The 27,741-nt window shown below is 44.1% G+C and overlaps 1 protein-coding gene across 3 annotated transcripts in view; it reads left to right on the top strand.

Moving 5' to 3' along the window:
- DNAJC6 (DnaJ heat shock protein family (Hsp40) member C6) overlaps positions 1–27,356 on the top strand; it is a 53,238-nt gene extending 25,882 nt beyond the window's left edge. For all 3 annotated transcript variants that reach the window (XM_075424289.1, XM_075424291.1, XM_075424288.1), the window contains 18 exons: positions 2,275–2,425; positions 3,312–3,361; positions 3,468–3,616; positions 7,629–7,751; positions 9,895–10,028; positions 10,779–10,973; positions 11,377–11,494; positions 13,118–13,197; positions 13,373–13,566; positions 13,661–13,741; positions 14,598–15,044; positions 17,416–17,568; positions 18,910–18,978; positions 19,732–19,866; positions 21,377–21,637; positions 22,002–22,147; positions 24,096–24,272; positions 25,141–27,356. In XM_075424289.1, the coding sequence (XP_075280404.1) occupies positions 2,275–2,425; positions 3,312–3,361; positions 3,468–3,616; positions 7,629–7,751; positions 9,895–10,028; positions 10,779–10,973; positions 11,377–11,494; positions 13,118–13,197; positions 13,373–13,566; positions 13,661–13,741; positions 14,598–15,044; positions 17,416–17,568; positions 18,910–18,978; positions 19,732–19,866; positions 21,377–21,637; positions 22,002–22,147; positions 24,096–24,272; positions 25,141–25,242 (2,765 nt within the window). In that variant the 3' untranslated portion in view covers positions 25,243–27,356. The remainder of the gene's footprint in view (positions 1–2,274; positions 2,426–3,311; positions 3,362–3,467; positions 3,617–7,628; positions 7,752–9,894; positions 10,029–10,778; positions 10,974–11,376; positions 11,495–13,117; positions 13,198–13,372; positions 13,567–13,660; positions 13,742–14,597; positions 15,045–17,415; positions 17,569–18,909; positions 18,979–19,731; positions 19,867–21,376; positions 21,638–22,001; positions 22,148–24,095; positions 24,273–25,140) is intronic.
- Positions 27,357–27,741: the final 385 nt, after the last annotated feature.

Here is a 27,741-nt window from a genome sequence, read left to right as displayed (position 1 = left end):
TTTCTCTTTCTCCTCCTCTTTTTTTTTTTGTTTCTTAAGGCTGATTTCTAAAGATTCTAGGCTTTCCATACACTCCAAGCCTTTCTGTTGCTCTTCTACAGCGTTTCCAACCATACAAATTTGTCCAGTACTGTTGGTCCTCTGATCCCTTTGTGACCGTTCCCCTGTTCCAAGGTACCACCTTTCTGCCTGCCTTTCTTTTGAAAGTTGACCTGCTGAACTGCAAGTACCTTTTGAACATGACCTCCTCCTTCCATCCCTAGCATAGTCATATGAAAGCAAAGTTTTTGAAGAGAGATCAAACAGATTCCATACTTGGAGGCCAATGAGCTACTTTGATTTTTTTTTTCTTTTTTCTTTTTAAATTATACTTGAAGTAGATACTTGCAAGTGGTTTGGCAAAAGAAATATTCCCATGCCTTGAGAAGGCATCCTCTCTTCTGAAGCTGGCAGAGTGCAGATGAGAAGAGATGGCCTCTAAATTTACTGGTCTAGCACATGGATCATGTGCCTGTGGATCGTAACCACATCAGAGTGCATTAAGCACCCTCTGTACATAGGGGAATAAATAGCATCATTTTACCAACGGAGTCTCCCATTTAAAGGTATATATTATATTTATTGATAGCTCACTCCGTGTTTGAAAGAGTGAATGCCATTTAAATGGGTCTGGTAATCTACAGAGTAAATCAGTAGCAGATTTTTTAGATGTAGTTTTTTTAATGTTTCTTAATAGTCTGAATGCCTGCAGAATATTTCTTCTGGTAATGCTGATTATGTGAGCAATATTTTGGTAGCGTGTGTCTGACACCACTCATGGACGTGCCATAGAACCAGGGAAGTGATAGCTGTAAGATCTCTTTGTAAAATATGTAATGAGCACTGGCAATGCCTCCAGCCTGCCTTAACCATGGTAAATCTTCCCCATTTCTGGGTGCTGGAGTAATTAATACTGACCAGCACGTTCGTTTTACAAAGCAGCGTCGCGTGGCTCTGCAGCAGGACAAATGTTCTCAGATGGTCGGGGTGCTCTGGGAAAGGCAACTCTTAGTGGATGCCATCTCGATGAAGAGACTGCCAAAGAGTGTGACATGCATTTACACAGGTTGCTTGCTGCTTAATTTGCTGTGCTAGAAGATCTAGGTCTTCTGACTAACCTGACATAACGAGGTAACAAACATATAATTACAGAAAAGTAGTTTGCTAAGATCAAAATACTTTGGGCCTAGCGAACAGAAAGCAATTTAAGTAGTCAAGACCTTAATCTGTAGCTAATAAGCAGTTAAAATATCATTTTTCTAGGTTTGTGTCTAACAACTCAATTCTGCAACAGCACAAACCCACATTCACTCAATTTATTATACTTGTGTGAGAATGAATGTAATAAGGAAGGCTGCAACAAGTCGGGTCTTGGTTAAGACAGTGGAATAGCTATTCTATTCTCATTGCTGAATGCAAATACTTGGTGTAAGGCTGTATTGCTGTCCATAAAAATATCACTTTAAATGGCTCTTGCTCTTAGTCCCTACTGGCTTTGCAGCTTTGCTTTTTCAGGCTGTGGAGGAAAAGCTTACCGAGGAGGTCAGCCCTGCTCTGCCTTAGCAATTTGCCAAGTCCTGTACTAAGGCTGTGAACGTACAAATATCCAAAAAGGTTCTCGTTCTCAGCTGGGAAGTTTAATTCCTGAACTTTCTTCTTTTCTCGCCGAAACCCAAACTTTTATCTTCTTCCACTCAAGCAAATCGAACTGGACTCTTCAGTGGCTTAATCACTCTGACTTCTCCTATATCTGTAGAAATGGATAGTCAAGAGCCAATCTTCGGTCACCTAGCTGCAGTCAAACTGGCTAGATGGCTGTGACAGTTAGGCCGAAGAGCTGTCGTATATAATAGTGCCTTTTTCTGATCCCTGGGGAGGTGGTGGTTGATTTGGTCTTGACTATGACCAGCAAATTAGCTGCAGGCTGAAGGGCTGGTCTTGCTTTGGGTTGGGGTGAGAGGTGAGGGAGCTTGTACGGTGATTATCTACACTGTACTGATACTGAACAGTCAACCTACGTACGATGGCGGGAGTCAATGACGCTTTCTGAGCCCAGCCGGCAAGAACGTGCTCTCTCATCTCTGGGAAATCATGACTTCAAAACTACTTTCGCCCTATGCTTGACACGCAGCAGCACATGTGAATATGTTTGGTCCAAACAGAGCAGTGGGTTTGTTGGCTCCGTGGATTTCCTCCAAATAAGTGATATTGGCTTTGGTTTTGTTGTACTTGAAGGTGCCTCATCACCAGACATGGAGTCCAGCTATGGGGGAGGCTTGCTAGATATGGTGAAAGGAGGAGCAGGGAGACTCTTCAGCAATTTGAAGGATAACCTGAAGGATACCCTGAAAGATACGTCTTCAAAGGTCATGCAGTCTGTTGCCAGGTACAGTACAGCTGAAGCTGCCTAATGCAGGTAAAACCACTAGAGGTGAAGTGCCACTCTGAGCTGCCGTCTTAGCTGGAAGTTGTGCTGTGTTAGTTAACAAAGGAAGGAGGTGAAAATCACAAGTGACTTCTTTTGATTCTGTCTCATAATTGGTATTTGGCTTCAAGGAAGCCAGAAAACCAAAGTAAAAAAAATCTAAGCTTCGTAGTAAGTGAGCATCAACATCTTGGAATGTGGAAAAGGGATCGCCCAGGGAAAACAGAGCCCTTGGTCTCCGGTTCCTTCACCGGCCCCGGTGGGGTCCTTCTGCTCAGCCACCACTTGAATATTTTTGTCAGTGAAAATTGGCCCATGCCTTCTCTTTGCTGTGCAAGGAGACTGTGCTAGCTGACATAACCGTTCCATTCACTAAAGCCACCTTTGGAGTTGAAGAAAGAGCTGAGGTGACTTTGCTTTGGTTACCTCTGCTGGGGTTGTCCCCTGTGCTTGGCACTCTACCTGCCTCTGAGGGACAGGAGGCTATGACAAATTAAAGAAACTTAATGTGTGTAATACCTCAGAGGCTTTTAAGGGATCTGCAAAATGGCAAACTTCCGGAGATTTCTCCTGAAAACTGGCACTGAAAATTAATGACAAAAGGGAAAAGGGACCTTTTTTGCAAGCTTCTGCATCCAGTTAATTGTGTATGTAGATTGGAAGGCTGGGTCTCTGTCTGCAGGCAGCTATTTGCTTAAGGCATAACGACAACGAATCAGTTTTAAGGTCGCTCTTTCATTGTGTCATAAGCGGATCTTTGTGGGGAAAATGCTCTTCTGGTTTCTCTAATGTGCTGTCCTCTGTAAGCGTGTGCATAATGTCTGTCTTCTACTTTGTCTTCTTTTAGTTACACCAAGGGGGAGCTAGATATTTCATACATTACCTCCAGAATCATAGGTAAGTACTGCTTATCAGATAAACGAAACTTGTTGTGTCCCAGGGTTCAGAAATCCAGAAGCACATTCTGGTCCACGCTAAGCCTGGCTTCTTCTTACATTTCTAGTGATGTCTTTTCCGGCTGAAGGCGTTGAACTGGGATTCAGGAACCACATTGAAGATGTACGGACTTTTTTGGATTCCAAGCATCCTGACCACTACACGGTCTTCAACTTGTCACCCAAGTATTATCGCAGTGCCAAGTTTCACAACCGGGTGAGCGTCTTCTGAGAGGTTAACAAGAGCTGGGGGGGAAACTTCTTGGGGAAAGGGGCACCAGGTCATTCCTGTCTATCCTGATCGTGGCAGAATGTAAATGGAAAAGGAATTATAGGTGTTTCTAAGCTGCTGTGGTCGTTTCTGGGTTTTAGCTGATGCCTGGCACCAGGGGTTAGAGAGCTGGGCAGTTCAGGGCATTAACGCTTGTGTTGGGAACCTGTGAGAGCAAGTGGCATTGCAAGAAGTTGAGCCTGTGCTGCGTTTGGCTCCTACAGAGCTGTTGGAAGCTGCTGCAGAGAAATAAGAAGTAAAATAAAAGCACTTTGAAAGAAATTACCAATAAAATGTAGATTATTTTCGTGTTGTACAGTCCTTTAGTTTTGCTTTAATCAAGCCGGAGCCCTTAGCAGGGACTTAGCACAGGACTGGAAACTGGATCTAAGAGGCATTTTGGCTCTGCCACTAGCGTATGGCTTTAAAAACCCACCTCCACTCCCTGCCCTGGTTTCCTTCTCTGAAACCAGAACAGCATACAGCAGCTTTGCAAGGCTCTGCTTCAGGAGTGGCTTCTAGAGGAAACGTTTATGAAATACTGCTGTTGAAATGCAAGATTAGATCTAATCTTTGAGAAAACTTCTTGTCTTTCCCTCTCCCACAAGGGAGTGATGACTTTTTTCTTTTTAAAATTTCTTATTTTTCATTGCTTTCGGTGAAAAGGGCGACAGCAGTTGCCAGGCTTAACCCTCAGTCAGGGTAAGCGACTCTCCTGCTGCATATGCCTCATTTCATTTTAATTTGAGGTAGAGCTGAATCTGTCTTCAGCAGTGGCTCTGATCACCAGAAATCACTCACTCACACGTGAAGCAAATCTCTGTGGCAATCAGTAACCGGCCATGACTTCAAAGATGAGTAAATGAACGGGAAAGACTAATTAAAAGATATCCAGGGCTCTGAATCTTCAGTCTCTCTTGGTTGTGGTGCATCGCTGTTGCTGTTGGTGGGAGGAGAAAGACAGATCTACTTTTGAAGGCCCAGCATTAAACATCTGTTGGTATATTGCTTGACCTGGCCATAACTCCTCCATCCCTGGTACTTTATCTCCTACCTTATCCAGCGGCTTCACAGATGAGTGTGTGTTGCTCTTGAGGCATGACTAGGTGCTTTGTAAACTATTGCCTTGACACACAGAGGAAGAAAATGGTGCACCTTTTATTAAAATAGTGTACTTTCAGGTTATGGGCTAGGAAATACAGACTCCAAGTACTGTTCAGGAAAATGAAATGTGCAGAACAGGAGAGATCAGATGAAACATGAAATAATTATAATATGAGGTTGAACTTCATACATATTGGAAAAAGTACTAATGGCCTATCGAGGAGGTGAAATCACGTTAAGAGTATTTTCTGCATTGGAAGAGGATGCCCGATGAGCTGAAGTAGACACACACACATCTTCTTTGAAGTGAAAGGCTTTTGAATTCCTATCTTCTTTAAAACTTTTTTTTTTCCCCTGAGATCAAAGTAGGTCACTTTGCTGCATGGTGGCACAGGAGGAAGGTGACAGTTAGTCCTGCTGGGCTGTTGTCTTGCCCTGGTGTGGCTGTGCGGGGCACGAAGCCCCAAGTGCCCAGTTGGTTGGGGAGAAAAGGGCCCTACGAACACTAAAACCTGCCCCTCAAACCTGGCTGTGCTCTGTTCCCCTCCCTGCCTCGCTGTGCCAGCAGGAGAGGAGAGCTCACGGCTGCTCAAGGAAGTGGGAGCAGTTTGAAAACATGTAACTCAAGTATAACGTCAAACAAAACCCAACTTCAAAGTCCCCGATGGGTCACGTTCTTGGCTGTTGCCGCCCTATTGCTAAAGTAAAACAAGCGCTGGCTGCTTATTTCCAACGCTCTGGAAAAATTCCTGTTACTCTTCTATGAGGTTGTCTTTCATGAGTGGTGGTGGTGAGGTTATGTTTGAAATAAATGAAATGCTGCATAGTGTGTATTTAATTTCCTAATTGTGAACCAGCAGGCTGATGTGTAATTATAGGCAAAGTAAATATATAATTATGGACTGCTGGGAAACGTATGTTATTTACTTGATAGCTGATAATGGCTTTTCCAGATGCTTGACAGTGTATTGTCACAAGATCTGTTCTTGTCAGGGAAAGGGTCACTGGTCATATTAATTTTAACAGCCACTTGGAGTCTGAATTGTGTTTTAGTGGTCCAGTTGCAAGTGGATCTTGTGCCTCCATAAGCCTGGTGCAAAACTATTTGAGGTTGGGCGGAGAAGACTTTGCTTGATATAAAATATTAAAATAATTGGCGTGATAGTATAAAATAATTGGTAATGTGTCATTTATGGCATCAGTACTCAGGCTCTATTAAAGAATTGAATAAATGTTTATGACCATGCCATAATTGAGATTTTACAGTGATCCCATTACTGCAGCAATGTGTACCATGCCAGGTCTGCGGAACAGAAAGCTGACGCTGGCTGTTCCTGCACTGGGGGTTACGACGTAGTGAACCTTCCAGTGTCCTGTGCCCTCTCAGCCCTGCCTGAAAATGCACAGCGAAGGTAGAGGCAAAGGAAAATCAAGTGTATATAACAGGAGCAATGAGAGAGACTACAGCTCTCGAGACAGGAGAAGACGAGGGATGAGGATAACAGGGTAAATAGAAAATGGTCGTTCGCTGCCTTCCAAAGCTTGAGCATAGATTGACTTGTTGGATAGCTTCTGCAATGCAAACCTGCACGTGCTCACCAAGGGCACAGCTGAATTTCAGGACATCGTGGAGACCAAAAACTTCCATGAGTCTAAAAAGCTATTAGACAAATATCTAATTAAATATTAGATTAGGCAAAAATCTCCCAGATGTTAACCAGACCCAGCTCAGCAAGGCAGTGGGACAGATGTGCTGGGTTAGTCAGTGCTGCTGGCTTGCTCTGTCCCCATGTCCTCTGTCACCGGAGCTGTTTGAGACAAAACACAGCTGGGCAGCTCTCTGGTTTGAGTCGGGATTCCCGTTTCTGCTATAAGATGTTGTGCAGGTGTATGTTAGAGAGAGCCTTAAATACAGGTTTTATGAAACCTGGAGTGCTTCCTTCCTCTGAGAGATGACCTGTTCAGGTATGGAAATCATATGGCTATTTAAGAACGTCTGGGCAAACCATCTCCTTCCTGCCCCTGGTTCTCATTAAGCAGGTTCCAAACGTCAGCCGAGAGAGAGAACCAATTCTTTTTCTGAGGACAAGCCTCATGACATTTCTCCTTTGAATTTCTTATAGCCAGAAATGCCTTTTAAAACAGGTATTTCAATTAAACCCAGATGAAACGGAGGTGTCTGTAGATGGCTATTTGATATGCTGTTTGAGACTGCAAAGACTCCTCCTGAGATAAGTGTTATGACTCAGAACTAGTACGTTGCTGAATAGTAACTGACATACTTTAGGATTTGTGGTTTTCCAGCTCCAAGAAGTCATTAATTTTTCTGGCCCACTTCTTAACTATACTTACTCAGATAGGGTTATTTTTTTTAACAGGAATTTTCCTTTCATCAGTCTAATATCTGTCAAATAGGGCTTGAAAATCCTACGGCACAAAATGACTGAGAGCAACAGATGCTCAGTGTCCTTTGAAAATCAGAGCTGTGGTTTTTAGGGACAGGTTGTGCAAAGGCTCTTGACATAGCAGAAATCAATGCTCTGCTGCAAGAATGGACTGTTACGAAAGGCCACTCAAGATAATCTGACTTGGAATGTAACTTTAAAAAAAATGTATAGTCAGTGACAATACATCAATATTATGTTATATACTTGAGAATTCTTTTTTGTTTGTCTCCTCATAATTCATGCAAGCCGCAGAGCAGAATTATGCATGAGAAGAGATGGAGTAGGTTTCAAGCACATTAAGAGGTTGTGAGAGAGAAGTATGTTTCTTGGCAGAAAGCATTTGTAAAAGCACACCTTGCTTAATGCTCTTATGAAGCTGGCTTTTGTTCATCGTGCGATTCCTGCAGGTATCCGAATGTAGCTGGCCGGTACGACAAGCGCCCAGTCTGCACAACCTCTACGCCGTCTGTAAGAACATGCACAACTGGCTACAGCAGAACCCCAAAAACGTGTGTGTCATCCACTGCATGGTAAGTACACCAGAAAGTAACCAGATTTTTAGGCCTAGAGTCATAAGTCATATTGTACGTTGCATGTCTAGAGTCTGTGCGCAAGGAGAGTGACATTTTATAAAAGAAAAAGGAATGTAATAAAATGGACACCATAGAAAGGGACGTCATCTTCCGTGTGCGGCTACATTGCTAAGCTGGAAGACCTAAGACTGAATAAAAACAGGAATGCAAATCAAGAGAGGTCACAATTGTTCTAGCAGTGAACTACTAGAGGTGATGAGTAGCAAAAGCATTTGAACTTCACCCGAGAACCAACTGTAAGAGTTGTCAGCCTGTTATGGCTTTACATCTTGTCATAAGAAGTTGCAGGGCAAAACACAGCCTCAAGACTGAAGGTTACTGATGGACGTTGGGGAGAGAACCCGTAGTTGGGAAAGCAGTTGAACTATGAAACTGAGATTGTAAAAGTCTCTTGTGGTCGCTACTTGTCAGGCTGGGCTGAAGAAGTCCAGTTGCCTTCTGCTTCTCTGTGAAACACATCTGGCATGGTTGCTAAATCCCTGCTAAGGGTTATTCAGTACTGGGCAACGTGCAGATGGGATGCAGTGTGATTCTGTATGACTAAATTGTCATCCACCCCATACAACCTTTACTATTGACAGTAATGCCCAAAAGGAGAGTTCTGATTTGCTGCTGGAGCCTAAACTAAATCTGGGAGGCTGTCAGCCCTGACCAGCATAAACTGGGAGGAACGAAGAAATGACTGATCCTAAACTGCATAGACATTACATACAAGTCTGGCATTTCTGCCTTGCGTAGCACAGCCAGCGCCTACGGGATATAAATTCCATTCAAACACAGACAAAGATGCACTTGATGCCTCCAGTCCTGAAAATCTAGCTCAAGAATCAAATTTTGAGCAATGAATATCAGGATAATGCTGTAAAGGACAGTGAGTCCTTTTCAACGCTTTCTAAGAAGTCTGCAGAAGCCCACTTAAGTTATCTGAGATCTTTTCAGAAGCAGTTGGCAGGGGATAAACCTTAAAAAAGCAAATGGCCTGTTAACCTGCTGAGCCTGAGCGTGCAATCGAGGTTACTGGGGTCTGGGTCAGCTCTGGTATGGCAAATCCTACAGAATGGCTGGAGCACCTAAAAGGTGCCTGAAATAAGTAATTGCAGAAAGCCTGTATAACTGTTAGCTTGTGTTTCAGACTTTGAGGGTGACTGCCTGGCTGACGGGGCAGTAGGTTTCCCACTTCTTCCTTGTAAATGAGTCCTGACCTCTAGGATCTCCCGTCCCCTCCGACAAGCGGGAGATGAGCCGGGTGGCATGGCACCCTGGTAACACTGAGCAGGTTCTCGTACCCATCACTGTGCTGTGAACATGCATCCAAAACTAAGCAGGCATCAGATCTGGACTTTGGTAGCTGGTGAAAGGGGTTTTTCTTTTTGTTTGGTTGACCAGAGCTGGGGTATGGTCCATACGGCTCATCACCTCATGTTCCTGGGTACAGCAGGGACCTAGGGCACTGGGGATGCTTTGATTCTCTCCTGCTCTCTTGGTATTTTTGGTCTATCAATCTGACGCAGCAAACGTACTTTCCTCCAAAATCACCCTACAGAAAACATACACTTGTTCAGGAGCAATCTGTAGGTTGAGGGTGTGGAGATGTTTGGGTGAGGGAGCCTTGGGCTGCATTTTTTTGTTTGTGAACTCTTCTGGGTTAAATTTCTCTTCTAGGTTAAATTTCTATTAGAGGACTACCTGTAGCTGTGGGGCAGGTGTACTCTGATCCTGTGGTCAGTTCCAGGCCTATGTTTGAAATAATTATAATATTACAGCTTGGGAGCAGCCATGAAACACCAACATTTGTAGATAATATGTACTTCTAAGCTTTCAAAACAAGTTTAAACCAAGCTTTGGCTGCTTACTGGATATTATCTTAGCTTTGATCCAGGCCAGCACTGCTCAACGAAGTCCTAGGTATTAAACAAATGACACAGCACTGGAAATTCTTCATCATCTTGCGGTCTCAATCCTAGTCTTTCTGGAGAAATTATTTCATGTGGTTTAAGGAAGAGTGGGGAGCTTTCTGCTGAAATTTAAAGGATGTCTCTGATACTTAGCCATATTTCTCCTCCTGCTTCTTTCTTTACAGGATGGCCGTGCAGCCTCAGCCGTTCTGGTCAGCGCGATGTTCTGTTTCTGTCACCTCTTCTCTAACCCAGGCCCTGCTATGCAGCTGCTGAACACAAAGAGACCTGGGATTGTCCTCTGGCCATCTCACAGGAGGTAGAGTATACCGGCTAAGCGCTGTGCAAGCGAGCTCTATTACTCACACTATAAACTGCCCAAGCAGCACTCATGCATTAACCATGGCACTTAGCTGTGACAGGTCTTAACTGATGTTTATGGCCACTGCCATTTTACCCACATTGGTACAGCCATAATGGAGGAACAAAATCAAATATCCCAATAGCTTTGCTCTCTAGTTCAGGAAAGCTGACGAACCTGTAGTTAATAGGGCCTGGATGAATTCCTCTCCCTAGGTCAGCTTCATCCTTGTGGGATTTTATACTTTAACAATGTCTCTTTTACCATTTCCATTAAGCAGAGGAAAAACTGCCTGTCAGAGCAAACCCAAGATACAGTGTTATCTATGTAATAATAATGGTTCTTCAGTACATGACTAACAAAGTAATTCAGGTGCTATGTGCATGTAAAATAGAAGGCAAACTCCTACTGGCAAACCAGAAAAAAACATTGCTCAGCACCTTCTCCTCTAAAAGATGAGGAGAAATGATCTTCAGCTCAGAGCTAAAGGCTGACTGCCTTCCTCTTGAGCTCTCGTTCTTGTAATTAAACAGAAATGGAAGTGTAGATTTTTGTGCCAGTAGCAGGGATGCTGGAGTACATGGAAACTCCCATCCTGGAAGTGTGATAGAAGCGCACTTTCACTGGATTTCAAGGTAGGCTTCAAGTACAGAATGAAAATTGGTCACCTGGGAGGGAGATTTTGGTAATGGCTGTCTCTGTCTGCAGATACATAGGCTACATTTGTGATCTAATAGCAGACAAGCCTGTCATTCCTCACTGCAAGCCACTTACTATCAAGTCGGTCACCCTCAGTCCAGTCCCCTGTTTCAACAAGCAACGAAACGGCTGCCGACCCTTCTGCGACATCCTCAGCGGAGAAACCAGAATCCTCACCACATCCCAGGAGTACGAAAGAATGAAGTGAGTTGCTGTGATCTCCTACCATCCCCAGCAGCTAAACGTGAGGAGGCTTTTGTTTTGCTGTAACGTGTGTGATCTCTGCGCTGCAGTCATTGCCAGACTGCCTGATCACTGATGGAGTGCACTTATTTGACAGTTGGTGCCTAGCATTGAAATAAACTGCTGGAGTGAGTCTGAAGTTGTTGTGCGGTGGGATAACTTCACAGATAGTTCAGGGCTGTGTTGGTTTCTCCTGTGAAATGTTTGTGTTTCAACTAAATCTAACATTGAGCAGAGCGCTGAATGCACCTTGTATTTGCTTGGCCTGAAGGAGATGATAGCTCTTATGTTGACGTTGTTGGTGGGTGGTAATGGCATTGTGGAAGGGAGCTTAACTGTGGATTTCCTTCTCTTCCCCTCAAAGAGAATACCGTGTGCAAGAAGGGAAAGTCCTAATCCCACTGGGAGCCACTGTCCACGGAGATGTTGTTGTTTCCGTCTACCACATGAGATCAACCATTGGGGGACGTCTTCAAGCAAAAGTAGGAGTGTGTTTAACTTCTCTTGCATGGTAGAGGCAATGTAGCTAACTAAGAGATGGCTAAATATGGGGTCTAAGAAGGCACAGGGCACGTGCGATATAGAAAGTTTCATTATTTGACTGTAGATATAACACAAATCTGAGCAGTGCGAAGTGGAAACACAGAACTGCATTTGGAGAAGTCTGTGATGCCTCTGGTATCTCTTTATGGAGATGGTGTCTACTGATGGGGTGTAGGATCCTTCCAGGTGATGTAGAAGAAACCCCCCCATCAGAAACCAGCTCAGGGCCAACCATCGCCAGAGCCTCTACCTATGCACTTTAAGACGATGGAAGAAGACTTTCTTCTGTTCAGATTAGAATGACTTGCTGAGCCATCACTCCTGCATAGTGTCGGTTTTGCTTGCTCTAGAGGAGCCTTCACCTTTTTTGGTCATTAGAGCAAAAAGGCAATTTGTGTGGATTGGTCAGTCATGGGGATGGGAAAGACCATTTAAGCCACAGGCTGGTTGGACAGCCACCCTTTTCACAGCCAAAAAGCCTGTTGATAGTAGCAGATCAAAGAAATGGGAGACAGTGGAAACTGGGGAGAGAGAACAGAGGGGTGCTGGAGTGAGCACGCCCCGATGTCTCCTTCCCATAACACAGTAGCAGTGCCGAAAGTGAAAATATGTGTTGGTCCATGCTCCTCTGGGCTTTGACAGCAAAATGCTGTTCTCTGGCTCCTGTAATTGCGGAAGAGGAATTTGGAAATGAGGTCTGCTGAGCCTAGAAAACTTGGATCTGCAAAAACTGAATCTGTGGTTGTCATACACTAAGTTGCTCCATTAACCTTTGTAGTGATGAGGGTTAATTGGCCCCTCAGTGAAACAGCCTGTTTAAATTGTAGTGACTTAAAGCACAAAAAGTGAGGGAAGAACCAAGTTTTGTCCCAGCCGCTCTGCGTGCCACCTCGTTTGGTCCTTGCAGAGGGGTGCTGCATGGCTGGGTGGGCAGCACAGCTCCTGGGCTCCCACAACCAGCTGGACGTGTGCTGGCTGCATTCCCAAGCAGTCACTCTGTTCCCTGATAGTTTAATCGGAGATCTTGAAAATTTTCCCGATGAAATGCTTGAAAATTTAATATTCAAGTTGCAGAGTGATCGGTGAATGTTTTTGTCAGCTTCATTTGTTATTGGTGCTGTTTGCTGTATAGATGACACTTTACTGAAGCCTCTGCTGCAAGTGAAGTGGTCTTCTCTTTTCCTGGGGTACAAACATGTTTCTCCAGTACATTCTGCGGAAAGAGATACCTGTTTCACTGAAGAGCTAAAATGTCAAGTAGATCCCAGAAATGAAGGCAAGCAGGGCACGAAGACCTGTTCCCGAACGCTGTGGAGGCAGCAGCAGCAGGGTTTAAGGCAGATGGAAATATTGGGGTTTGAGAAGGAATAGCTCTGCTTTCTGTAGAACAAGCAGAATGAATTAGCTTATATAGCAGTTATTAGTCTATATAGTAAGTGGTAGTAAGGTAGACTGTGTGCATGTGCTATAAATAAATCATAGATATTTTAATATTTAAATATTTTAATTTCATTAATTTAAGCACTTGCTCAGTCTGGTGCTCTGTGGGTTTTTTTTTTCAGATGACCAACACACAAATATTCCAAATTCAATTTCATACTGGATTCATAGCCCTGGGAACAACCACCCTAAAATTCACCAAGTGAGTATTTTAAGCTGAACGTTGATCAAACCTGAAGCACAAAAGCCTTATGAAGGCTGAAGGAGAATATTCACAGATGAGATGTGAACAGTCTGTGCGCATGCATATGTTGGAAGGCTTTATATAGCTTTGCAGGAATATCCTTTCCAACTGTACAACTCTTGTCCCCATTTAGGCCTGAACTGGATGCCTGTGACTCTCCAGACAAATATCCTCAGCTCTTTCACGTTATACTGGAGATAGAAATACAGTCTACTGATAGACAAACTGAGTTAACTCCCCCTTGGGAGAACTTCACGACGAAAGACATCAATCCAACCATTCTCTTCTCCTCTCATCAGGAGCATCAGGACACTCTGGCTTTGGCAGGTAAGAGCGGCACAGGTTTGCTCACTTCATTTACCTGCATGTTGAACTTTGTTTCACTTGGTTTTATCTATTTATTGGGTGCTCCGGGCTGCAGGTAGAGGCCCCACTGACTCACCCCAGGATAACATACGGAACGTTGGACAGAGTGCATTCTTCTCATCTCTCAGCTGGCAAGGTATGCAGACTTGGTCTTCAAAGTAAAATCTGCTTAGAACAAGAGAAACGACTTCTTTCCCCCTCCCTGGAGCACAGAGTTGGGCTGAGGGATCTGATTGTAACACGTCTTTCCCATTAGATCACGGTGTACTGCTGGTCACACTCTTATGTTGCAACTCAGTGGGCAATTAATTTCCTACCACATCCTCTTCAAACATCGCCTGCTTGTGCCGTATATGACTATTATTGACATCATTCTGCTGTAAAGCTTTGCCCTCGATGCTAAAACCAGATTTAAGCTGCTTTTTCCCAATGTTGCACTTTCTATAAAGTACTCTGGGAACGTAGCACTGAGAGTGTTTGTCTGAGACACTATTTAACGGTGCTGAACATCTTGAGAATCTCACGGCGCTGCCGAACGCTGTGTTCCTCCTTGGGCATCAGCACCGTGCTAGGAAGGAGCCCAGCCTCAGAAATCCTTGTGGGCACAGCGAGGAGTGTGGTTTATGTCCATGCTCCTTTCCAATGAGCCTTGTTTCGCCTGGATTTTGAGGCACGGCTGGAGATCATCCTGGATGCTTGGTCCTGACCCAGAAGCTCATTTAGTTTGTGCCTGTGGGCGTTACACTTGCTGGGTCTTCAGGGCTGAGGAGAGTCAGCCAACATCTGTCTCTGTTTCATGATCAATGAACCTGGCTCCTTGCAATTAAGACCAGCGAAGTTCATCTTTGCAAAGGACTCTTATTATAAAATCTAGTAAAACGCTGCTGTGATATTCTCAGCAGCATTTTGTTCTGCATGTAAAATGATTTTTATGGGACCTTTGTGATGACAAAACTAACAGCTGTCTAATTTTATTTTTAATCATCGTTTAGATCAGAAATCTGACAAAAGTAGCTCTCACCCCACCTCAGAGGATCGAGCAGCGTTGGTGCATGAGGAAAGCGAACAGTCAGATGACGAACTCTTGTCCCTTTCCAGTCAGCACAGTAATGCCAGCGGTGACAAGCCTCACGGGACACCAAAACACAGCAAAAAGCAGCAAGAGCCACCAGCACCACCTCCGCCTGAAGACGTGGACCTGCTGGGCCTGGATGGTAGCCCTATGAGCAAGAGTTTTCCCTCGCAGCCCACTGCTGCCCCCTCTAACTCAGACTTGCTGAATGATTTGTTTGGGGTTGGTGGGCCAGGTTCCCAGAGTCAAAGTGGACAGCCCGCTGCTGAGGAGGTCTTCCATGTGGGGGGACCTGGATCTGTGCAGTCAACTCCTCGGCGTTCTGCAGCTTCGGCATCCCCATCCCTGTCCCCAAGGGTAGGAGAAGGTAATAGTGGCTGTGCCTGGCGCGTCACTTGAGGCACGTGCTTTGAGAATCCCACCTGGGTGATCTGATCTGGGATGTTGGATTCCTCTTGGGCACACTCATTTCACGAAAACTAAGAGCTGCAAGGGATCCCGAGAGGCCAGCCAGCTCCTCTGCTCTGAGACAGGAGTTGGTGCATCTTCACAGTCAAGAACACAAACCAGATTTTCCAGTTTTGTTCCCTAAAGTCTCCACTGGAGCTCACCCAAGTGTTTGGCTGGCTCCATGTGCTGACAGCCACTGGAGCTCATCAGTTTTGCTCATACTACGTGTCCAATAATGCATATGAGGAGAATATGTTATTAATTAAAAAAAAAAAAAATCATCTTAGGCTTTCAGTAGACCCGTAGCAGTTTGAATTGAACTTCTCTTTTAGCTTTAGGGGGTTTGGAGCTATGATACTGAGCCTGGGCTATGAAAGATGGCTACCCAGTTCTGCTGTTTCTGGTCTTTCTGCAGGCTAGATAGGCAACACAAGAAGATCTTTTGTTTCTTCAAGGACAGATTGAGATCAGGGTGGCAGGAGTGATTGAATAGATATTAGAAAGAGGGATCTTTTGGAGGGTGATGTGCATGGAGGAGGGCAAGTGAAAACTGTTTGTCAGTGAACAGGTGAAGAGCCCAATCCCAAGCTGATCAGACTCATTGAGGGCCTCTAGAACTGATGGTCAGCTCTGCCAAAGGCAAAATGCGAGCAAGTGGTGGGATCTGACGGCAGGTCCTGTGCGTCGCGCTGAGCTGCGCAGCCTCCCCGTGTTCGGTTTGGACTAATCCTTTATGTTCCAGTTGAAGAGCTGACATTGTCACCGTGTACCTGATTCAAAGAGCACAGCATGCTTACTTCGCTTTTTCTCAGCAACTAATAACTTAAAGTATTTGCAATGCCTGCTAACTTGCTTGTACAGAAATGGCTTTTTTTTTTTTTTTCATTTTGTTAAGGAGGCGCAGGCTTGGGCGATGCTGGGGCTGACAGCACCCACCACAAGATGGCCATGCAGCCAGTTTCTGGAGACTCTTCTTGAGTCCTGCTTTCTCAGCTAGAATAAAAAAAACCTGCAGGTTTGGGGAGGTTTGTCTTATTAATATGCTCAAAGACAAGGTTTGCTTATGGGGTATTTCAAAGCGAAAGGGACTGGAGCAGTTAAAATCTCCTCGTACTGAGACTTTTGAAGGGAGGGAAGAAGAGGCTGAGGACTGGACACAGGAGAGAGGAGAAGAGCACAAGTTTCAGTGGAAGAAACTGGACCGCTTGTGTATGGAGAAGGTTCATTTTGCTGTGGCCGTTGTCTGCTCAGTCTGAGGGCTTTCACCCAGGGGTGGGAAGGTTGTGCGGACACAAACCTCGCAAGGCAGAGGTGCAGCAACAGCATCAGGAAAAGATTTCTGGGTGGTGTTGTCGAGCAGTGTAACATCAGGAGTTGTGTGATGCTGCTTTGCAGAGGTCAGGCTGGTGCTTGAAAGGGAAAGGTATTGCACAGCGAAGTTGTCCCAAGCCAGGAAAGCAAGAATAAGTGCTTGGGAGATAAGTGAAGACTAGTAATTTATTAAGTATCCTAAACAATGAGTAGTATAAGTAGTGAGTAGCATAACTAACACAATGTTTAGCTTCTCAGGATTGTATCTTTCTTACAGTAGTATACATTGCATTTCTGTTCGAGATGCTCTCTACCTTAAACTTGTTGGCTAATAAGAATTTGAGTGACTTCATGGGGGAGTAGTTGGTGTGTTGTGTTTTATGGGTTTGGCTTTTTATGTGGAAGATAGTAAGCTAAACGGATCAAAAATGGAGTTTGAGAATGAGCTGGATTTTTGTAACAAGTGATGCTATGCAGGAAAGGTACCAATTATTTTCTAAAGCTATTTCTAAAAGATGGTCCTTTTACCCTTGACTTGTACGACCTTTGACAGCCTAAAATAATCCTGGACTGCATTCAGCTCTTGAGAGGAAGCAGGAGTCGCACCAGGGCACTAACTCCAAGCTGTCCCTCACCATCCATTCATGTGTTGGCAGTACATGCAAGCTGAAACTTCATCCAAAGTGTCTAAGTATCTAAATACTCCCTTCCACTGCTCCGAAGTTCAGCCCCTCTCTTTGGAAAAGACAGACGGGACCAACAAATGTGTTGCAGTGACCAAGTCCTGTGGCTCTCTAGGTCCCCTGGAATTTGGCTAGGCAACTGGTATTTTCCAGTCACTCTCCCACAGTCACATGCTGTTTCCTTTTTGGTGCCTCCAGGTATTAGGTTTTCTTCTCCACACACCGGTGTCTTTTCCCTGCAGCACATTCTTTGTAAAAGTTAATGATTTAGTTTTCTCAAATATGTTTTTACAGCCACTGCCTTTGATCCATTTGGAAGTAGCCCTAAGCAAACTGGTCCAGACCTCCTGGGTTCCTTTCTTGGTTCATCAGCTGTCCCTGGTGATCCTTTCCTTCAAGCAACAAGAAGTCCTTCACCAACTGTGCACAGCGATCCCTTTCACATGGGTAAGAAAGTGAGGCTCTTCTAGTGTATTTAAGTAAACACAAAATGTTCCTTTTAAATAGCAGTGAAGTTATTAAGTACAAACTGATGCTTACCATAAAAAGGCTCTCAACCACAGAAGCCCCACTAAACAGGAAGGAGCTTTTTGTCTCTAGACTTAAAACATATTCATAATTTGAAGTGTGGTAGGATGAGACTTGTTTTGCTCAAGTCTTAATTAATAAGCTATTTGTATGCATGAAAAAAAAAGACCATGAAGAACATTTGCCTGCATATTCCTGTGGTTATGAGGTCTGGTTTGAACCAAACTACCATTAATTGAGCTAAATAGAGCATGGTGTATTAAGCCTGCTAGAGAAAACACAGGTCCTCTGGTGATTTTTAGTTGCAAGCTTCTGCTTTCTTTAGATCTGATAGTAATCCTGGCCAAACTTACAGTTGAATTTGACTCTTATTTGAAGAGAAGGAATTTTTTTTTTCCTTATTGGACTTTTATCTTCTCTTACTTTGTTTGAAATGTCCTTTAGTCGTCCCCTTCTCCCCCTGCACCAAAATTTAATGTTGTAACCTTCTCCAAAGTGCATTCAGATACGAATTCATTTGTGTCTGATCATCTAACGCGTGTCCCTTGGGTGCAACAGTCTTGCTGGAAAGCCAAAATGACTAAGGAGGGAACTAGTGTGCTGCTGGCACTGCTCGCATCCTTGTGCTGCCAAACTTGGGTGTTGGATATTAACTCTGTGAATAAGACCGTTGGGTCACACTTGGAGCTGGCTGCGCTAATGAGAGGAATTTAAATGGTATCCCAGCATGATGAGGTATTAAATTACTGTGCTAGCGTCTACAGATAATGAACTGCTGGCAGGCTGAGCTGCATAGATGTACAGGCTTTATTTGATACAGGGTTAAAAGAAGGACTGCGTGTGTTCTGTGGAGTTTACATCTGTGTGGGCTGCTTTGCTGTGTTTGTTTTCTCCATCCTTGCCCTTTGCATGTAGAACATTTCCTTGGGTTGAGATGTATTCAGAAACACTAAGCCCCATGTGTTACTCTGGTGGTAAGGCTTTTATAAATAAGTATAAAAAGCCTCTGACCAAAGCCACCATGAAATGAATGCTGTAAATCTGCATCCTTCCCCACTTACCCCTGCACAGTGTAAGATCAGAAACAAATGCTACACTTGTAATACCCATAATGGGGAAGAAGTTCACTTCGAATCAGCAAACGGTAGGTGGACATAATACTGTCTCTCCTGCTGCTTGCCCCCTGCTCTTCCTAGATATTGGACTATGTTGGTTTTGCTCTACTAGTTTGAGATATTTACATGTAATTGTTTTGCTTAGCTTCTAGCACACCAACGGTTTCCATACAACCAGATGTTTCCGGTGGTTGGGAGTGGCCCAACAAACCAGGTATGTACCACAAAAATTCAGGACACTTAACAAAAAAAAACTCGAGGAGCCCTGAGAGAGCAGAGGCAGATGGAAGATGCTGCCAGTGACTGCAGAGAACTCTTTCTGCTCCTTAGCACTTTGACTAACGCAATGAAACTTCTATCAGGATTTTATTTAGTCTCATCTCAATGGCAGCAGCTACGTTGCCTGTTGTCCCCGCGTCCCAGTCATCCAAGTGAGGGTCTGGCTAAAAACTACCAAGCTCTTTCTGTTAAAAAACCCGGATTTCCTTCCACAAGAAACTGGGGCCTGCACTGGGACAGACGCTCAGTGAGGAAATATATAGCTGTGTTTCACTCCCATGTAGAGCCAAGAGAAGGACCTGGGAAGTGCTATGCGTTCCTGGGATGCCACTAAACATGATTCTTTCTAATCTTGGAGGAGTATGTATGTCCTACCAAAAGTTGCCTCCTGAAGGCTTCTAGTTCTTAAAATACACCCATTTGTCATAATTACTCTGTCAGCTCAGACAGTCTAGGGAACGTTTTTGTTGCTGAGCCTAATTGTGAGTGGGTGTGCAGCTAGTCTGGGCCAACGCTGAGTTGAGACTGTCAGGAACCTGACAATAGTACACTTTATTTTAACAGCAGTCTTCTAACGTCATGTACTGGGTAAGAGTTGCACTCATGTAAAATAGGGATAAAAACTGAGTGAGTTTTTTCTTTTTCCCTTTTTTCATTTTTCTTCTTTTTTTTCTTGCTCCCCTTTAAGGTGGCCTTGGTGTGGGAAGCAAGTCAGCTGCCACCAGTCCTACAGGATCCCTCCATAGCACTCCCACTCATCAGTCTAAACCCCAAACACTGGATCCATTTGCTGATCTGGGGACTCTTGGAGCAAGTTTAGCAGGTTTGTGTCCCTTAATTTTTTTTTAAATTATGTTTTAATATCAGCTCTGTTTTAGAGAAATAGTATGAACAGCCTGGTATGTGACAGAGCTCTGTGGGTCCTCTCAGCCTACCTGCATGCCGGTGCTGCTTTCAAGCTTTCCCTTTTGTCTGACTCTCCTTAAGCTCTCGCAGATCTTTCCTTTTACTGATCCTTCATCAGAAAAACTGCTAACGACTTGTGGGGACCTGGGTAGGCTCTATGGATTGCAAAGGGTAACCTCTATCTCATAAAGCTGAACAGTCCCTGGCTAAGGATGCTCTGTGTTTAACTCCGACTGGAGAACTGTTGCTACAGACCTTGGAGCAGGGCCTGGGAGCAGCCTTTGCCTCTTCAAAGCTTCTGGGGTCCTTTGGGGAATTACTTTCTTCTAGACCTGACTCACTTTTGTCCTTTATGAGGAAACCTGTGGAACCTTACTAATCTGCCTCTAATTTGCAGTACTCTCTAAATGTGGAGGCTGAACCCCTTTTCATTTGCACCTGGCTACAAAGGGCTGTTTGCTTGACTGCTTAGACAAGCATTTTCTCCTTGTTTTACCTCTCCTAACAATCGGCAAACCCTCAACCCAAGTGTTAAAAAGGCAGTTTGGACAAATTGTTTAAGTTTTGCTTAAAGCCCAGCATGTCGTCTCTGACTCTGGTAAATAGATTTTTCTTCCCTTTGTCACTGCCCTCAGCTCTTTGCAAGCCATTGTGGTTTTATCTGGTGTTTGTTTTCTGCTTTGCGTCAGTACCAGCATGGTTCTGGAATTAGGTTTCCCAGTTCCCTCTGCTGGATCACTAGCTGCTCTGCAGGAGCAAAATAAAAACTATGCCAAGACCCATTCTGGAGCTGTTGAGGTGCTTTTAAAACATGTATTCTGTAGCAAAGCTATGGAGTTTAAAAACACATGACTTTGCATCCACAGGGTATTGAACCACGTTCTTGTTGTTTGTAACAGTCAAAAGCACTTGCCCCAGTTTCCATGACATGTTTCAGAGCTCCAAGTTGAGTGTGGATGTCAGTCTCAAACAACAAAACGTTAACACTGCGTACCTCCCACCACAGACTAAGCCAGAGGAGCATCTCCTGAAGTAAGAAGGTGCTGAAACACACGGCTCTGGGTAGTGTTATATCAGCACAGCATGAGGAGGTACTAGTTCAGGATAGGTGAACTTGGTGTGGCCGCCATAACACACAGTAGCTCTGGTTCCCAGGTAGCTGCCCGTAGCTTTCCCTGCCTTTCCCCAACGAGCTGCTGCTCCAATTCCTGGGCGATCTTCAAAGGCAGATTTTGCCTTTTAAGCAGCTGACGGAGAAGTGACTGAGAAGTTGAAGGGCTTTGCTTGATGTTGCAAAAATAAGTTCGTGGCAGAGCTGAAAACAGAAGCCAGCTGCCTGGGGGATTTTGTTTAGGTTCCCTTTTTGGAAGGCGAGGTGGTATCCTGTTGCTAATGCCCACCGTCGTTCCTTTCCCTGTATGCTGCAGGTGGCCCTTCGTTTGCCAGCAAACCGACCACGCCGACGGGCATGGGCGGAGGGTTCCCCCCCTCGCCGCAGAAACCCTCTCCCCAGCCCATGGGCGGCAGCGGCTGGCAGCAAGGAGCTGGCTACGGCTGGCAGCAGGCGCAGCCCAAAGCCCAGCCAAGCATGCCGCACGCCTCTCCCCAGAACAAGCCCAACTACAACGTCAGCTTCTCAGCGATGCCTGGAGCACAAAACGAGCGTGGGAAAGGACCAGCTAATGTTGGTAAGCTTTTCAGAGTTCAGCATCCAAAAGGTTGACTCCTTCTAATGTTGCTTGAATGCTCAAACACCTTAACAAGTTAGGCTCTAAGCAAGCCAGTCATGCTGATCACCTGATGATATGTGAAGTTCAACACCAGTTGTCCTGTCCTAGACTCTAAAGCATGCTAACATTTAGGAAATCCTGTCTTCCAAATGGGCTTCAATAATAATAATTCAAAAGCAACATTAGCCTATACCTGTCTTGTGAGAACGCGCACGCTCATTAGCACTGGGAGGTTATCGTGATAAGTGGGGGGGTGGCTTGGGTAGAAAAGCAGTGCGAAATAAACCTGCCTTGTGGTAACAACTTCATTTTGCTTTTCAAGATTCAAAACCAAAAATGTCTGCAGATTTCGAAGATCTATTATCTGGTCAAGGTTTTAATGCTCACAAGGACAAGAAGGGCCCCAAAACAATAGCTGAGATGAGAAAAGAAGAAATGGCTAAGGAGATGGACCCTGAAAAATTAAAAGTAAGTGATATTCTTGTTTACTTTTACAATCATTCAATGTGTCTCTGGTTCTCATCATGCTGGAGGCTGCTTGAAACCTTGCCCCTCAAAGGCGGAGCGGGCAGCAAGCCACCAGCCATCCCGTGTGAGAGGCAGCTCGGCAAATCGGGCAGATCGTGTAGGGCCAGCAGCTCCCCTCCCGTTCTAGCCCTCAATTTAATGTGCAGCCTCTCCAGCATTGCTGGATCCCAAAGACCGCGTGCTGTCTCCCATGCTTGCTTTCCATAAAGCAGGGGTCTAAACGTGATAGCGCCGTAAACTGCTGTGCTCCCCGTTCGCGTGCCAGACAGCAGTGAGCTTGTGCGATCACAAAGGCAAAGCCATAAACTGTGGGTGTTGGTGAAGATTCTTCCAGATATTCCCCATCTCATCAGAATGAGAGATACTACTGAGAAAAAGTGGTAAGTTTGTAAGGAGTCTACTCTGAAATAGCTTCCTACAAATAAACCAGACAAAGGAGCCGTGACCATTTCTGCCAGTCCTTCTGCCAAAGCCAGGTGTTGGTGAAATGAGGGATGTTATCCCTAGGGTGAGGTTGCCTCAGGGCAGAAAGTGAGATCTACTCGCTGTTTGTTCATGTAATAAATTCTCCTGCCTTCCCTGGAGATGTGAACATCCTTTGGAAGAGATTTAAAGCTCCAAGGTTACATTTCTGTCCTAAACCAGGCTGCGGTAGACAGTGGCTTGCTCAGCATTACTGCCAGGGCTGCTGGTCTTCCACATCACTCCAGCCCTGATTAGCAGGCACAGCTCATTGAAATAATCCACTGTCTCATTAATTTTGCCTGCTCTAGAATTCTCCTCAGTAAATTGCCAAACTACAGATCTGTTGGGAGGGGAAGGAAATTGAGTCTGTCCTGCTCTACATTTGAAATATGAAACCATAGACTATAATTACAGAAGGATTCAGAACTGAGAGGAGAAGCTGAAGCAAAAGCTAAGCAAACTTCTAGAAAACAGAATGAGGGAATTTTTTAAAAACTAAAATTTTTTTTAACCTTGTCGAAGTGTTTTAACCTTTGGAAAGTGTGTGCCAGCAGCCATGCTGAACACCAACGTCAGTCACTCATAACCAAGCTGGACAGCTGTCGGGCCATCAAGTGGGCAGCAGTTTTCTCAGTCCATAAGCTACACAACCTCCGCGATTCAGATGGCACTACTTAATATGTGTGACATTTTCCCCCCAGCAAGCTGCCAAATCTCTGAAGCACCCAGCTGATTCTCCCTTCCCAATTCAATTCCCTTTGCTCTGCATTTTATTTTGTTGAGTCACTTCAGCCTGGAACTGTTAAAACTACTTACGCTTTGGCTTTCACGTTTACTTCCTTTTCCTCCTCCCCTTCCCCAGCTGCAGGCTAAGATGGCAACCACTAAGGGGGACTACATCATCTGGGAAAGTGGACTACCTATTGCTTGATTTGGCTGCTGGATTGCAGGTAGCAAATAGGCATGTGGAAAGAATTGAGGCTTAGGGCTTCAAATGAGCTATATTGAAGCCAGCCCTCAACATGAGTCTTTACAAGACTTAACTCTCAACATGCACTGAAGATATACATCCACAGCAGAGTTCTAGTCAAGCTTACTTCAGGTGTGCAACTCAGCTTGCTGAAGAGCCACACAGTTAAACATTTGCTTTATCTTTTGGCTCTTCCATCTAATGACTGTTCATAATAATTACCAACTCAGTATTTTTAGCAGGGATGTTGTTCAAGGTCTGTCTTAACTTCCAAGCAGGGATCTAAAAATTAATGAAAAAGTAGAGACTGACAAATATCTTCTGAAGGCTTTCTAAAGTTTGGAAAGAAATCTAAGGTGATCCTTGGAGTCAGTGCTATTCAAATGAAGAAACTTTTTCCTAACGGAATATGTAATGTAAGGCATAAACTGAGACTCTCATTCTTCTTTCCAGGTGCTGGAATGGATTGAAGGGAAGGAGAGAAATATAAGAGCCCTGCTGTCCACAATGCATACAGTCTTATGGGCAGGGGAGACCAAGTGGAAACCTGTTAGTATGGCAGATCTTGTCACTCCAGAGCAAGTGAAGAAGGTCTACCGGCGGGCTGTGCTTGTCGTTCATCCTGACAAGGTAAGGTTTTCCTAGTTTGACATTGTTCAGAAATTGTCACTGTTCTCTTAATTATAAAGTGTCAAAAGTGATTTCTTGATTCATTAGTGCAAACAGCTTTGTAGGAAGCAGTAGTTCAAGATTTTTGCCGGTTTCTGAAAGGTGAGAACTCTAACCACTCCCAGCCCCAAGACCGTGCTTGGTACGTGCTGCTCCAAGCAGCAGAGATTCGGCTCTTCAGCTTTTGTCACCCTCTCTTTGACTCTAATCCATCCTGGTGGTGAACAGCAGTCCAGAATATTGTGCCTGCTAAAGGAGATGAGAATGTGATAAAGGCATATCAAAGGAGAGAGGTCTTAAAATCAAACTTCTAGAGTGGAAGAATCAGGCTATCTGATTATCCAGCTTGTGGTCTTGCTGCTTACCCTTGCCAACCAGAGAGCAACGATGCTGTTTGGGGAAACCCTATGGTGACGACGAGGCTCCCACTTCCGAGGAAACTGAGGCCCTAAGAGTTTCAGGGCAGTGGGCAAGGCTTGGAGATGCGGGTTGCCCAGAGGCTTGCAGGAATACTGCTTTTATCAAGGAGCTGTCAGGTGGCAGCTCTTTCCCTTCAGCGCTGGTAAAATGCCTCTTGCAAAGCCTGTGTTAAATTTTTTGCTCTTGGGAGTGCGGTGCTTTCTCACGCTTGGGGGGTTATCCGCTCTGAGAAGCAGAAGAGCTAAGAAATTCTGCTGTAAACAGCCCTCAACAGCAGGTTACTCTTGTCAAAGAATGGGTGAAAACCAGTTGTGGAAAGTGAATAACTGCTTGAGAATCCAGCTGCTCAGATGTAGGACTTCTGCAGTCTGTGGTAGATGTGATATGCCTCTTTCTGTTTTTATTCCAGGCTACTGGCCAGCCATATGAACAATACGCAAAGATGATATTTATGGAGCTAAATGATGCCTGGTCAGAATTTGAAAACCAAGGACAAAAACCCTTGTATTAGGTATTTTCTCAGTCTCCACTGCAGACCTGTGCTAGTGCTTATATAGTCTCTTGTCACAAAAGTCACAGATCAACCAAACTCTGGCTGGAAATTCGGAAGTTTCAGAAAACTAAGAGCCTAATACTTACCATGAAGAACAAGAGAAAGGTTTCCTTAGACTTGTATCGATAATCCTGAGCTCGGAGGAACTCTAGCCACCTGGCTTGCCCTATGAGAGCCATGGGGTTACAGTTTCTTGCAACTTTTCTATTTTTTTATTTTTTATTTTTTTTCTTTCATTCAAGTGGGGCGAGAGAATACATTCTGGGTGAAGGTGGAATTGTTGTCTCCAACACCGTGTTGCTGGTGAATTTCCTACTTTTTTTGTGATATGTGATACGGCAACACTTCAGCTGAGTTCAATAACTGGTGGTGAAGCCCAAACTTCAGTATACTTTCTTCCTAGATTTGGATGAGACTTTCTCAAAATTTAAGTGCGCAGATGTGGTTTAGGCACACTTCTAACAGCCACCATTTGCTGCTTAATTGCTAATCTAGTGTAGTGTGCCTGACTAGAGACAAAGCTGAATCAGTGTGGCAGCTGACTGCTGCTTTAGGCGTTAATACTGTCCTTCACCTCCCAGTCCAGCCGTGAAATGTGCCGAAGAAACTCCTCAGCGTTATGGAGCAAGAATCTTTTAAAGAAAACAGCAAGTAATTGATGTTTAAACAGCAGTTCTGGGGGAACAGGGAGTTGGGGGGGAAGGGTGAATCCACAGTTGTAAAAGTGAGGAATGGGCACGTACTGCATTTCCCATGAGGTTCTCACCAATAGCTTGAAACCATCAGACAAAAGCAGCCTCAACAAACTACAACTAACAGTTTTAGAAATTTCCCGGTCTGTAGGCAACGCTTCCCCTCCTGAGGATTCAGAAGACTTTTTCCAGCCCCCGTGTATCACCTCTATGCCTTTATCAGCTCCAGAGCACTTGGAAAAGGCTCTTGGCAGAACGCAACCTGTTGCGACTTCACTTTTCAGATCATGGTGTGCAAGCTGTCATGTAGACATCTGTGGACCGGGTCTGATTTTTGGGGTAAATACAGTGCAAATTGATTATCTTTAGAAATTTATATTGGACCAAAGCAATAATATCACAAGGAAATATCTCTGATCCTAAGCTGAAGCATCTTTCTTGGTTAAACAGCAAGTTACACTCTTCACCCCAAATTCTGGCATTCTTTTGTAGAATAACTAAAGCTAGCAGTTTATTTCCCAAGGTGTTGTATCTGTATTTGAGCTTTGAAAGGGTAGGTATATTCAGAAGATGGGCAGGAAATCCTTTGTATTTACTGCTTAAGGAACAGGTTGCCATCTGATGCGAGTCTTTAAAGCTGGTGGTTTTTGAAGACAATCCACTTGTTGCACCTACATTTTCAAGTGGCAAAACCTTTACTGCAAAGCCAGCGTGTCAAAGTACATTGCTTTCTGTATAAAAGTCATCCTTTTGTTGTATTGGGCCATTATTTACCACCATTAATTGAAAATGTGAAACCAACACATAGGTCTCCTTTTATATAAAAGACCTTAAGAGAATAGTAACAAACTGGATGTTATTTATTAATGTTTTGATCCAGTATGTGCTTGTCTTATTTAAAGAGATAACTGGAATGTGAATCATGTTCCTGTGATTTATTGGTTTATTGTTTCTCATTCACATTTGTAGATATTGTGACCTATGCCTATATAATAAAAAGGATCTCATTACTATAATGTACTTTTTTAATGATGAAAACTACGTTAGCTTTGTATTGAGTTTGTCATGGCACATAAATCTGGATACTCATATGTTCACAAAACACAAATCCATCATTAATCTTTATCTACCAAAAGAAACCCTACCCTACTTCAGCTTTGGTTACGTTCATCCCTAATGTTTTTATGGATGCATGAAAGTATTAGGACATATGTATATCAAAATAGTTAACTAATAAAAAGATTTCTTGTCATATCTGGTAGTGACAGAGCTTATCAATGTTCAGGTTTACTGTTTGACTAAATTATTGTAATTTTTGTAAATACAGTATATACTCAATGAAATTGTGACTGGTCTAAAAGATTTGTATATACATTAAAAAGCTCAAATTAACATATTCAAGTATGTTTTGTGCTTGGGGGGGTAGAAAAACCCTCTACTTTCTTGTTTTTAAATGCAGTTCAGATCTGTTAAATGCTGGATAAGCAGCAATGAATCCATGTATGGCGAATGGAAAATTCTTTTGTCTACAGCATCTTACCAATGCCTCTGCTGCTCCGGCACAGAGCTGGGTGGACCTGTGTGGTACACATCAAGGTAGCCATAAATTATGTGTTCTAGAGACAATATTTTTTTTTCTAGAGCTTTTATTTCCTCAAGAGCAAACAAGCTACATGAAGAAGCCCGTTCCCATTGCTGCAAGCAGATTTTAAGAACAGTTAATTTAGAGAAAATTTGCAATGGGAAACAATGCAGCCTTCTTGCT

Source organism: Opisthocomus hoazin, chromosome 6, assembly GCF_030867145.1.
Source record: "Opisthocomus hoazin isolate bOpiHoa1 chromosome 6, bOpiHoa1.hap1, whole genome shotgun sequence".
Taxonomy (NCBI): domain Eukaryota; kingdom Metazoa; phylum Chordata; class Aves; order Opisthocomiformes; family Opisthocomidae; genus Opisthocomus; species Opisthocomus hoazin.
The sequence above is the reverse complement of the archived record's forward strand: the minus strand, read 5'-3'. Positions and strand labels throughout refer to the sequence as shown.